At 47.3% G+C, this 12,800-nt stretch overlaps 1 protein-coding gene across 1 annotated transcript; it reads left to right on the top strand.

Annotated features, from left to right (window-relative positions):
• Positions 1-4: 4 nt before the first annotated feature.
• SNRPA (small nuclear ribonucleoprotein polypeptide A) lies at positions 5-9,490 on the top strand. The gene is made up of 6 exons (XM_005431177.2): positions 5-77; positions 252-424; positions 2,430-2,612; positions 4,734-4,904; positions 5,761-5,849; positions 7,999-9,490. Exons 1-6 carry the CDS (start codon positions 5-7, stop codon positions 8,156-8,158), a joined length of 849 nt encoding a protein of 282 aa, XP_005431234.1. The 3' UTR covers positions 8,159-9,490.
• Positions 9,491-12,800: the final 3,310 nt, after the last annotated feature.

The raw sequence follows: 12,800 nt of genomic DNA, 5'->3' as shown, positions 1-12,800 counted from the left end.
GGCCATGGCAGTGCAGGAGCCCCGGCCCAACCACACCATCTACATCAACAACCTGAACGAGAAGATCAAGAAGGATGGTGAGGGAGGGCTGGGGGGGTCTGAGAGTGTCTGTGAGTGTCACCAGGGGTTCAGGCTGTCCCTTGTGCGTCCCCATGTCTGTCACTGTGCTGTCCCCATGTCTGTCACTGTGATGTCCCCATGTCTGTCACTGTGCTGTCCCCATTGTCACCGTACTGTCACTCTGTCCCCAGAGCTGAAGAAGTCCCTCTACGCCATTTTCTCGCAGTTTGGGCAGATTTTGGACATTTTGGTGTCGCGCAGTCTCCGCATGCGGGGCCAGGCCTTTGTCATCTTCAAGGAGATGAGCAGCGCCACCAATGCCCTGCGCTCCATGCAGGGCTTCCCCTTCTACGACAAACCCATGGTGAGACAGAGATTGGGGGAAAATTCTGACATTTTGGGGAAAAAAGTAGAATTCTAGGGAAAAGCCACCAAAATCTGACCTCAAATATCCCCAAAATCTAACTTATAATCCTTCCAAATTCACCCTGAGCACCCCAAAATTTCCTCTTCTATGATACACCCATGGTGAAACAGAAATTCTGTGGAAAAACACTGGAATCTTGGGAACAAATCCTGGTGTTTTGGGAAAAAAACTGAATTCCTGTGAAAAAAAAACAAATCCAGCTGGAAATCTACAGAAAGTCCCCTGGGAACACCCTCAAATCACACTAGGAATCAAAGCTTCCCCTTCTATGACAAGCCCACAGTGGGACAGAAACTTAATGAAAAAATCTGACATTGTGGGGAAAAAAACGCCAGAATCTGGCCTCAAGTATCCCCAAAATCCAACCTGTAATCCTCCAAATTCACCCTGAACACCCTAAGGCTTCCCCTTCTACAACAACTCCATGTTGATAACCCAAACCTGAGGGAAAATTGTGACATTTTGGGCAGAAAGCTGACATTTTAGGGAAAAAATCCTGGAAGTCTGGGGAAAATCCTTAATTCCTGGGGGGGGAAACCCCAAAATGCAGCATCAAATATCCCCAAAATTCAACCAGGACCACCCCAAATCTACCCATTTTATGACAACTTTATGGTGAGAGACAAATTCTGGGGGAAAATGCTCGAATTGTGGGAAAAATCCGCAGATCTTGGGGAAAAAAACTGAATTCTTGGGGGAAAAAAAATTAAATCCAGCCTCAAATATCACCAAAATCCAGCCAGGACCTGCCCCAAAGCTTCCTCTGCTACGGCCAAACCCAGTGAGAACCAAATCCTGGGAGAAACCCCAAAATTCCTGGAAAACCCCTGAAATCTAGCCAGGAATTCCCAAAGCTTTCCCTTCTGTGGCAAACCCTTGGTGAAACTGCAAATTCAACTTGGAAGCCCCAAAAATCTGTTGGAAACCCCCAAATCCCTCTTGGAGCTCCTCCAAAATCTCTCTGAATTCCCCTGAATTCCTTAGAAACTCCCAAATCCCTCCTAAATGTTTCTGAATGCCTTCAAAATCCCTCAGAAATTCCTAGATCCCTGCTAGGACTTCTTAAAATACTCCTGAATTCCTCTTGGAGCTCCCCCAAATGCCATCTGAAAATCCCCAAATCCTTTCTGGAACCTTTCCCAAATCCCTCACAACCCCTGAAAATCCCTTGGAAAACCCCCAAATCCCCCCCTGAATCCTCCTCAAATTCCCCAAAATTTCTTCTTGAAATTCCCTAAAACCCCTCAGAATCCCCCAAAATCCCTCAGAAACTCCCTGAATCCCTCCTTGAATCTCTCCCAAATCCCTCAGAATCCTTGAAAATCCCTCAGAAAACCCCAAAATCCCCCCCTTGGAAATCCCCAAATCCCTGTTGGAACCTCCCAAATTCCTCTGAATTCTCCCAAAATTCCTTCTTGAACTTCCCAAAATTCCTCAAAAATGTCCCTAATTGCTCTTGGAACTCCCCCAGATCCTGTCTGGAACCTCCCCAAATCCCATAGAATCCCTGAAAATCCCATGGAAAACCCCAAGGTCCCTCTTGGAACTCCCCCAAATCCCCTCTAAATTCCCCCAAATTCCTCTGAAATTTGCAAAACTTTTTCTAGGACTTCCCAGAGTTCCTTGAAAAACCCAAAATCTTTCTTGGAACTCCCCCAAATCCTTGAGAAAGTCTCAAATCCCTCAGAGAGCCCCAAGTCCTCCCCAGATCCCCCCAAAATCCTTGGGAACAACGCCAAATCCCCCTGGACTGATCCCAAATCTTCTAGAACCACCCCAAAATCCCATGGAACAACTCCAAATCCTCTTTGGAACCTCCAAAAATCCCTTGGAAAGCCCCAAATCTGAGCACCCCTGGGAAAAGCCCCAAATCCCTCCCAGAGATGCCCCGAATGCTCTGAAATCCCCCAAACGTCCCAATCCCGGACATGTGCCGTCCCAGCGGATCCAGTACGCCAAGACGGACTCGGACATCATCGCCAAGATGAAGGGAACGTTCGTGGAGCGGGAGCGCGATCGAGACCGGGAGCGCAAACGGGACAAGCGCAAAGCCAAGGGGGGAGAGGCCCCTGGCCCCAAAAAGAGCGGGGCTGGAGCGCAGGGGGCAGCACAGGGGGCAGTGCCCGTGAGTGCCAGGGGATTGTTTGATCGGACTGGGGTCATATTTGTGGGATTTGGGGTCGTTCGTGGGATTTGGGGTCATTCGTGGGATCTGTGGGATGGTTTTATGGGATTTGGGATCATTTATGGGATGGGGGGGTCATTTGTGGGATTTTGGGATCAGAATCAGGGCGCAGGGGGTGGTGCCTGTGAGTGCCAGGAGATTTATGGGATCATTTATGGGATTTGAGGTAATTTGTGGATTTTGTGATTGTTGCACAAGGGTCAGTGCCCATGAGTGCCAGGGGATTTATGGGATTGTTTTATGGGCTTTGAGGTCTTTTATGGGATTTGGGTCATTCATGGGATTTGGGGTCATTTATGGGATTTTGAGATCAGAATCAGCGCACAAGGGGCGGTGCCAGTGGGTGCCAGGAGATTTATAAGATCATTTATGGGATTTGGGGTCATTGATAGGATTTGGGTTTGGGAACGGGGTACAGAAGGCAGTGCTCGTGAGTGCGAGGGGGATTTGGGATGGCTTTAGGGGATTTTGGGATTGTTTTATGTGGTTTGGGATTGTTCCCAGGGCATTTGGGATCACTACAGGGGGTTTGGGGTTGTTTAATGGGACTTTGGGATCATTTTGGGGGTGGTTCCAGGGGATTTGGGATCATTCCATTGGATTTTGGGGTGGATTCATGGGATTTGGGATTGAGGCACAGGGGACAGTGCCTGTGAGTGCCAGGAATTTGGGATCGGTTTAGGGGATTTTTGGGATCAGTCCTGGGAGATTTGGAGATGTTTGGGTGGGGATTGGGGATCATTCCTGGGGGATTTGGAATCAGTTTATGGGAATTTGGGTCATTTCTGGGGAATTTTGGGGATGTTTTGGGGGATTTGTGGATGGTCCAGGACGATTTGGGGTCATTTTATGGGATTTTGGGGATTGTTCTTAGGAGATTTGGCATTGTTTAATAGGGTTTTGGGCTCATTCCAGGGGGTTTGAGGAAAGATTCAGGGAGATTTTAGGATTGTTCCAGAGGATTTGGGGGGGATTTTGGGTAATTTGGGATCATTCTGGGGGATTCTGGGATCATTCCATGGGATTTGGGATTGTTCCTGGGCATTTTAGGAGGGCATGGGGGGATTTGGATGGGATTTGGGGGAAATTTGAGTTATTTGGGTTCTTTCTGTGTCTTTGGGGTTATTTGGGATAATTTTGAGGTGGTTTGGTGTAATTTTGGGATAATTTGGGGTAATTTTGGGGTTACTTGGTGTAATTTTGAGGTTGTTTGGTGTAAGTTTGGGATAATTTGGGGTAATTTTTCATAGTTTTGGGAACTATTGGGGGTTTTGGGGTCATGTGTCTGTAGAGTAATTCAGGGATAATTCTGTGTGGATTTGGCATAATTCTACATTGATTTGGTATTCTCACTGTACTTTTGGGATAACTTTGGGATTCTGTCTGTGCCTTTGGAATGACTTGGGGTCTCTCCTCAGGGAGTGTGTTTGGGATAACTTTGGGATTCTGTGTGTGCCTTTGGGATGTATTGGGATCTCTCCTCAGGGAGTGTGTTTGGGATAACTTTGGGATTGTGTCTGTGCCTTTGGGATGTATTGGGATCTCTCCTCAGGGAGTGTGTTTGGGATAACTTTGGGATTGTGTCTGTGCCTTTGGGATGTATTGGGATCTCTCCTCAGGGAGTGTGTTTGGGATAACTTTGGGATTGTGTCTGTGCCTTTGGGATGTATTGGGATGTATTGGGGTCTCTCCCCAGGGGATGTGTTTGGGATAACTTTGGGATTTTGTCTGTGCCTTTGGAATGATTTGGGGTCTCTCCTCAGGGAGTGTGTTTGGGATAACTTTGGGATTCTGTCTGTGCCTCTGGGATGTATTGGGGTCTCTCCTCAGGGAGTGTGTTTGGGATAACTTTGGGATTGTGTGTGTGCCTCTGGGATGTATTGGGATGTATTGGGGTCTCTCCCCAGGGGATGTGTTTGGGATAACTTTGGGATTCTGTGTGTGCCTTTGGGATGTATTGGGATGTATTGGGGTCTCTCCCCATGGGATGTGTTTGGGATAACTTTGGGATTCTGTCTGTGCCTTTGGAATGATTTGGGATGTGTTGGGGTCTCTCCTCAGGGGATGCCGCCACTGGCGCAGCCGCCCCTGCTGCTGCCACACCTGGGGGGACAACCGCCTTACATCCCCCCCCCGGGCATGATTCCAGCCCCAGGAATGGCCCCGAATCCCGGAATTCCCCCAGGAATGGCCCCACAGCCTGGAATGGCGCCGATCCCTACCCCACAGCCCGTGAGTGACGCCAGAACCTGAGTGATTTAGAGGACTTGTGGGATTTTTGGGATAGATTTTGTGGGATTTTGAGGGAATTTTTGGTGAGGATTTTTTGTGTGGAATTCCTGAGATTTTTGGTAGGATTGAGGGGATGTAGGGGCATTTTTTGGTGGATTTGCGAGGGTTTTGGTGGGATTTTGATGCGGATTTTTTGAATGGATTTGCAGTGGATTTTGTGGCTTTTGGGGCAATTTTTGTGCAATATTTTAAGGGGATGTTTTGGACGATTTAGAGGGATTTTTTGGGCGGATTTTGTGTAATTTGGGGATTTTGGGGGGGATTTTTGTGCAGATTTTTCTGCATGGATTCTGTGAGATTTTCATGGAGATTTGGTGGGACTTTGAAGATTTTTTCCGTGGGATTTAGGGGGATTTTGGGGGGGATTTTTGGGGGGAATTTTCATGGAGATTTGGTGGGACTTTGAAGATTTTTTCCGTGGGATTTAGGGGGATTTTGGGGGGGATTTTTGGGGGGATTTTTGTGGGATTTTTTTGGGGATTTTGAGGGATTTCTGTAGGCTTTGACGCACTTTTTGTGAGGATTTTTGGCATGAATTTTGTGGTCGTTTGGGTGGAATTTTGGTGAATTTTTGGTCAGATTTGGAGAGATTTTTTGGGGGATTGTTTAAAGAGATTTTTGGGGGGGTTTTAGTGGGATATTGCACAGATTTTTATGGTTTTTTTTTCCAGGATTTTGGTGTGATTTTTGGGCAGATTTTTTTAGTGTGTATACAGTGTGACTTTAGGTAGATTTTGGGCCTGATTTGGGGCAGATTTGGTGCTGATTTTGGGGGTTTTTCTCTCATTCCCCACAGCTGTCGGAAAACCCCCCGAACCACATCCTGTTCCTGACCAACCTCCCTGAGGAGACCAACGAGCTGATGCTCTCCATGCTCTTCAACCAGTGAGACCTCGGGCAATTCCGGGAATTCTGGGCAGGGTTTGGGGGATTCTGGGGCTTGGAGGGGGTGGAGAGAGGTGAGGAGGGCTTTGGGCTGGGTTTTTTTTTTTTTTTTTTTTTGGAAAATATCAGGATTTCAAGAGGGAAGTTCTGGATTTTTTGGGCGGGAATTTCTGGGTTTTTGGAGGAACGTTTCCAGATTTTTTTGAGGAATATTTTTTGGTTTTTTAGGGGAGTTGGATTTCTGGGTTTATTTGGGAATGGCTTTGGAGTTTTTGGGGGAAGTTCCACGATTTTTGGGAATGCTTCAGGATTTTTTTTGGAGAAACTTTCTAGACTGGGGGGGATAGGTTTATGAGTTTTTGGAAGAACATTTCTGGTTTTTGTAAGAAAGTTTCTAGATTCTGAGGAATGTTTCCAGATATTTGGGGTAACATTTGTGGATTTTGGGAGGAAGTTCCTTGATTTTGGGGAATATTTCAGGATTTTCTGTGGGGAAAGCTTCTGGCTTTTTGGGGGGACAGTTATGGATTTTTTGGGGAAAGATCCTCAATTTTTGAGTTTATTGGGGTTTTTGGAGGGATGTTTCTGGACTTTTTGAGGACCATTTCTCGATTTTTGGGGGAAATGTTTCTAGATGTTTTGGGGGATGCTCCTGGATTTTTTTTGGAGAACACATCTGGATTTTTGGCAATTTTTCTGGATGTTTTCAGGGAGGTTTGGGGGAGGGGGGGAATGTTTCTGGATTTTTAGGGAGGTTGGATTTTGGAGGTTTTGAACAATTTTGAGAGGGTTTTTGTGGGATCTTGGAGGTGAATTTTTGGGGGTTGGATTTTGGAGGAATGTTTCTGGACTTGGTGGAATTTTTCAGGATCTTCTGGGATATTTCTGGATTTTGAGGGGTGTTGGGTTGTTGAAGTTTTGGGGATTTTGAGAATGTTTAAGTGGGATTTGGAGTTGTATTTTTGATTGTTGGGATGTTGGATTTTTGGAAATGTTTTGGAATTTTTGGGGTTGTTGGATTTTTGGGGAGCTGAACATTGAAAGATTTTCAGAGCATTTCCCTGGAATTTTGGGGAAATCTTGCAGGATTTTCGGGGTTCTTGGGGATATTTTGCGATTTTGAGGGACACTCTGAGATTCGCAAACCATTTTGAGAGCGTTTCAGTCGGATTTTGGGGGTAATTTCCCAATACTGGGGGTTTTCCCAAACTCGGGCTCTCCCCCTTGGATTTCTTGGGGATTTCCCCAAATTCTCAGCTCCTCCTGACCCCAAGCCCCCATCCCGAATTCCCAGGCATTGGGAATCCAGGAGCTCCCTCGGGGGCATTTGGAGACATTCCTGGAATTTGGGATTTTTTTGGGTATTTTGAGAGGAGTCAGGTGAGGGATGTGTTGGATTTCTGGGAGAATGTTTCTGGATTTTTTTGGAGGGAGATGTTTCCAGACTTTGGGGAATGTTTATGGAGTTGGATTTCTGGCTTTTGGGGAGCGTTGCTGGATATTTTTGGGGATATTTCTGGATATGTGGTGCAGTTGGATTTCTGGATCTTTTGAGGGGGAAAAGTCTGGAATTTGAGGGGAAATTCTGGATATTTGGGGAACATTTCTGGACTTTTATGGGGAGTTGGATTTCTTGAACTTTTTTTGAAGTGTTTCTGGATTTTGGGGAGGTGTAGCCAGATCTTTTTGGGAATGTTTCCAAGTTTTTTGGGTGGAACGCGTCTGGATTTTTGGGGGAAATTTTTAGGTTCTCGGTTTTTTGGGGGAATATTTCTGGGTTTTTGAGAGAAGTTTCTGGATTTTTTGGGGAACATGGCTGGATATTTTGGAATTATGCTGGATTTCTAAGAGAGGCTGTTTCAGGGTTTTTCGGGGGGGATGCTTCTGGATTTTTGGGGGGTACATTTCTGGATTTTTTTGGGGAACATTTCTGAATTTTTGGGGGACCATTTCTGGAATATTTTTGCGGGACCTTCCCAGATTTTTGGGGAACCTTCCTGGGTTTCTGGGGGAGCGTTCCCAAGATTCTAGGGGAACATTCCGTGGCTTCTGGGGGAACATTGCCAGATTTTTTGGGGAACATTCCCAGGTTTCTGGGAGAACGGTCCCAGGTTTTTTCAGGCTCTCCTGACCCCGTTCCCCATCCCAGGTTCCCAGGGTTCAAGGAGGTGCGCCTGGTGCCCGGGCGCCATGACATCGCCTTCGTGGAGTTCGACACAGAGGTGCAGGCGGGTGCTGCCCGTGAGGCCCTGCAGGGTTTCAAGATCACCCAGAGCAACGCCATGAAGATCTCTTTCGCCAAAAAGTGACCCAAAACACCCCAAACCTCACCAAAATACCCCTAAATCCCCCCAAAAAAGGGCCTGAAATACCCCAAGATCCAAAAACGCCTCAAAACCGCCCCTAAATACCCAAAACCTGCCCCAAAACACCCCAAAATCCCATAGAAACACCTTAAAATCCTTCCAAGCCACCCCAAAGCCCCATAGAAACACCGTAAAATCCCTCAAAACCACCCCAGAACACCCTAAATCCCATAAAACTGCTCCCAAATCTGAGAAAAATACTCCAAAATCCCAGAAAACTGCCCCAGAAAAAGTCCTGGCCCTGTCCCAAACCCCACACACACCCCCGCTCCCCCAGGTAAGTTCAGCTTGGCCCAAATCTTCCTTTTTTTCACCCAAATCCTCCTTTTTCCACCTCAAATTATTTTTTTTCCAGCCCAAATCCTTTGTGGGTCTCCAAATCTCTTTTCCCATCCCAAAATCTCCCTTTTCCACCTCAATTCCCCACCCCAAATCCTGTTTTTTTAAACCCAAATCCTTTGTGCATCCCAAATCTACTTTATCTACCCCAAATAACCCTTTTCCACCCCAAATCCTTCCCTGCCCACCTTAAATCCCCTTTTCCCACCCAAAATCTCCTTTTTTAACCCCAAATCCTCTTTTCCCACCCCAAGTGCTTCCCTGCCCACCCTAAATTGTCTTTTTCCACCCAAAATCTTTCCCCATCCTAAATCCCTCAATTCCCACCCCAATCCCCCTTTTCCCCTCCCCACCCTAAATCCCCCTTCCCCCACCAAAAATCCCTTTTTTACTCCAAAATCTCCTTTTTTCATCTTAAATCCTTCTTTTTCCACCCCAAATCCCCTTTTTCCATCCCAAAATCCTTTTCCATCCCAATATTCTCTTTTCCCACCCAAATCTCCTTTTTTCCCTCCCAAGTCCTTATTTGTGCATCCCAAATCCTCCCTCTTTCACCCCAAAATCTCCTTTATCCATCTTAAATGCTATTCTTTCCTCCCTAAATCTTCTCACCCCAAATCCTTCTTCTTTCACCCCAAATCCCCTTCCTCCACCCTGGATCCCCACCCCAAATCCACTTTCTCAGCCCCCCTGGGGCTTTTGGGGTTCCCAAGGAGTTTTTGGGGTTCTTCCCAGCATTGTACCCAGGGTCTCTCTGCAGACATTGCACCTGGAGCTGCCCCCACCCCATATAAGCCCAAATCCCCTTTTCCCACTCCCCCACTTGTTTCTGGGGTTCCCAAGGGGGCTTTGGGGTCTTTCCCAGCATTGTACCCAGGGTCTCTCTGCAGACATTGCACCTGGAGCCTTCCACAATAAACCTCACTGTGCCCCCCAGGGCTGGAGTGGTTTTGGGGGAATGTTGGGGACTGGGGGGTGCGTGACCCCCCAGACTTCAGCGACTGGGGGGATTTGATCCTGAAATTTGGGGGTTGGGGCGTTTGACAGCCCAGGGTTTGGGGTTTGGGGGTATTTGACCAGGATTTGGGATTTTGGGGGGTTTTGACCCCGGGATTTGGGGATTAGGGGATTGGACCCCAGATTTTGGGGATGAGGAGGGTTGGACACCCCATATATTTCAAACCCCAGGAGTTGGGAAATGGGAGTTTTAACCCCAAACTTTGGAGATTGAGGGTGTTTGACGGCTTAGGATTTGGAGATATTTGACCTCAGACTTTAGGAATTGGGGATGGTGGACACCCCAGATGTTTTAAACCTCAGGATTTTGGGCCATGGGGATTCAACCCCAACATTTGGGAATTGGGGAGTGTTTGACATCCTGGGATTTGGGGGTTTGATTCTAAAATTTGGGTTTCAGGGTGGAGGGGGGAGGTTGACATCCCAGAGTTTGGGTTTAGGGATGTTTGACCTCCCCCCCAGTGTTGGAACACCCAGGATTTGGCATGTTTGACCCCAGGATTTGGGGTGTTTGACCCCCTCAGGTTTGTGGTCAGGGTTGAGATCGGAGCTGTTCACTGGAAAGTGACGGGATCAGGAAGGGGAGGCACCTCAACCCAATAATGGTCCCCGACCCTGGGGAGAGACCTCGTCCTGATCCCGGAATGGACTCATCCCCATTCCTAGACCCTGCCCCACTTACGGATCCCTTCCCCACTCCTAGACCCCTCCCCAGTACCAGATCCTCCCCGATTCCCAGACCCTTCCCCACTCCTAAACCCCTGCGTGTCACGATCCCCTCGTACAAACAGGGGTGGTGAGGTTCGTTAACTGATCTCGGAGTGCAAAACACAACACGGAAAGGGGATTGCAGTATCAATCAAAAACAAATGCACCTTTATAGAATGACCACAGCAAATGCGTGAAAGGAATTAGGGAGAGGAAAAGAATAGAAAAGAGGGGGAGAAAGAGAGAGGGAGTATAGCTACCACACATAGAGAGATGCAGTCCTCGTAGTCCAGCTGATGGAGTTTGCCTAGTCACATTGGGAAGGTCTCAAAAGTCCTGGTTAACTCAAGGTTCTGTTATAGTCCATTGCTCAGAAGGCAGGAACAGATCTTGAAATCGTCAAGGGGGAACAGATACAATCAAGAAGAAGTCTATTGAAATTGCTGAGGGGGGAAAAGGTGTTGAAGATGGATACAGACAGTCCATCTTCTCAGCAGGATAAGTCAATAGCAGCAGTGAGTGGGAGCCATTGCTTCAGGACTGCTTTCTATGGGAAACCACTCTAGGTGCAGTGAACACATCTGTAGGCAACACTTAGCAGGCATCCTGCTTCAGTCAGGCCAGCAGCCCTGCATCAGAATGACAGGGGTCTCTGTCTCAGTCCTGGGTGGGGGGCCTTCAATCTCTGTCCCTCACGGTGGTAGTGGAGCAGATGAAGGATTTTCCACGGTGGGGCTACCAAAGGTGCCTCAGCAAGTTCATCTGGCCGAGAGGTGGGAAAATTCCTGGCCTATTGTCGCCAAGCAGGTGCAAGCATATAGGCCGCGTCGCCCTTTGGCAGGCCCTGCTGGAAGCAGTCACTGTAGACACAGCTGTGAAGAATCACTTGACAGGCCAGAATTCTGCTCAGGGGCCTCAGGATTTTTGGTGTTCATCCACCTCAAGCAGGCTAGAATTCCGGTCAGGATCCTCAGGGTCCTAGTGTCTGTCCTGGGGATGGATGGTCGTGAGGTAAATGAGGGGAACTTGAGATGGTCTCTCATACCAGCCAGCGACTCACGACAGTCTTCCAAAGGTCTTCATCAGCAGGGTTCCACAGTGTAGTTGCGAAGTCTTCAGGACTTGTTGAACACTGGTAGCATATCCTGGCTGCTAACCAGGCTCTCAGTGTCTTGGATTGCTAGATTTTTAGCAGCATCTTCTCTTACTGAGACGGTATTATAGTAGGATTCCATCTGAGCATACCATTTTCTAACTGAGGCCCTTTGGGCTACCCCGTCACGTGGGGTGGGGGTCCCATGAGTGACGATTTTGATAACTTTGAAAGGTCCTCTTAATACAATAGGCTGTTGTGCAATTTTTCCTCTTCTAGAAGAGCTAAGCTAACCACAAACAACCCCTTTCCCCAGGTAGTGTATCTTTCCTCAGCATCTTTGAAACCACAGGAGTAAAAACCAAGAGGCCCTGTCGGACCCTTGGGACCCCACTGCCAAATGTGTACTGATAGCCCTGAGGAGGCAAATCCCCATTCCACCTGAAAGGGATCTGTGGGATTGATAGGGCCTAGTGCTTGGTGAGCTGTGGCCTCAAAAATCAGTAATTGCAATGCTTTTTCCTGAGAAGGAGTCCAATCCCATTTCATCCTTTTCCTTAGCAAGTCATAAAGTGGCCTAACAATTATTGAGAAATCTGGGATGTGTTTTCTCCAGAACACTAATAGTCCTAGAGCTTGCTGGAGATCTTTCCTCAATTCAGGCATTTGAATCTGATCTAAAGAGGTTAGGGTATTGGGTGGAATACATGTCACACCTCTTTTCCACCAAATTCCCAAAAACTTCACTTCCTGAGAAGGCTTCTGAATTTTCTCTGGGGGCATCTGCAAATCAAGACTTTCTAAGTGAGAGATTATTTTCTGCTGATGTTTCCATACTACCTCTATTTCACCCCCCTCCACCAGAATGTCATCAATGTATTGATAAACCGCTACAGGATCAGGGTTGGGTGTTTTTTCTAATTCCTGGGCTAAAGCGTGGTGGGCCAAAGTGGGGGAGTGTTTGTAGCCTTGGGGAAGCCTAGTGAAGGTGTATTGCTGTCCTTCCCATGCAAAGGCAAAATGGTCCATATCTTCTGACTGTATAGGTATCATAAAGAATATGTCTTTGACATCCATAGTTGCCATTGCCATGACTGAGTGAGCCTTTTCTTGAATTGATGTAATTAATTCAGCTAAGTTTGGGACCGCTGCTGTAAGAAGGTCTGTGTTGGCATTAAGCCTGTGAAAATCTATTGTTAATCTCCATTGGCTTTTCGGACTGGCCATACCGGTGAATTAAAAGAGAATGTATGTGAATTATTACCCCTTGGTTTCTCAAGTCCTGTAAAACCACTTTGATACCTTCTCTGGCACCAGAAGGTAGAGGGTATTGTTTTACATTAGTTGTTTTATTATACAGTAGAGAGGTTGCGGTCTGAAGCAGCCTAATGTTAAGTGGCAGTGTGCCAAAAGACCACAGAAATCCCT

This window comes from Geospiza fortis, unplaced genomic scaffold (assembly GCF_000277835.1).
Source record: "Geospiza fortis unplaced genomic scaffold, GeoFor_1.0 scaffold1155, whole genome shotgun sequence".
In the NCBI taxonomy this organism is placed as follows: domain Eukaryota; kingdom Metazoa; phylum Chordata; class Aves; order Passeriformes; family Thraupidae; genus Geospiza; species Geospiza fortis.
Note: the sequence above shows the minus strand (reverse complement) of the source record. Positions and strands in the feature narration are given on the sequence as shown.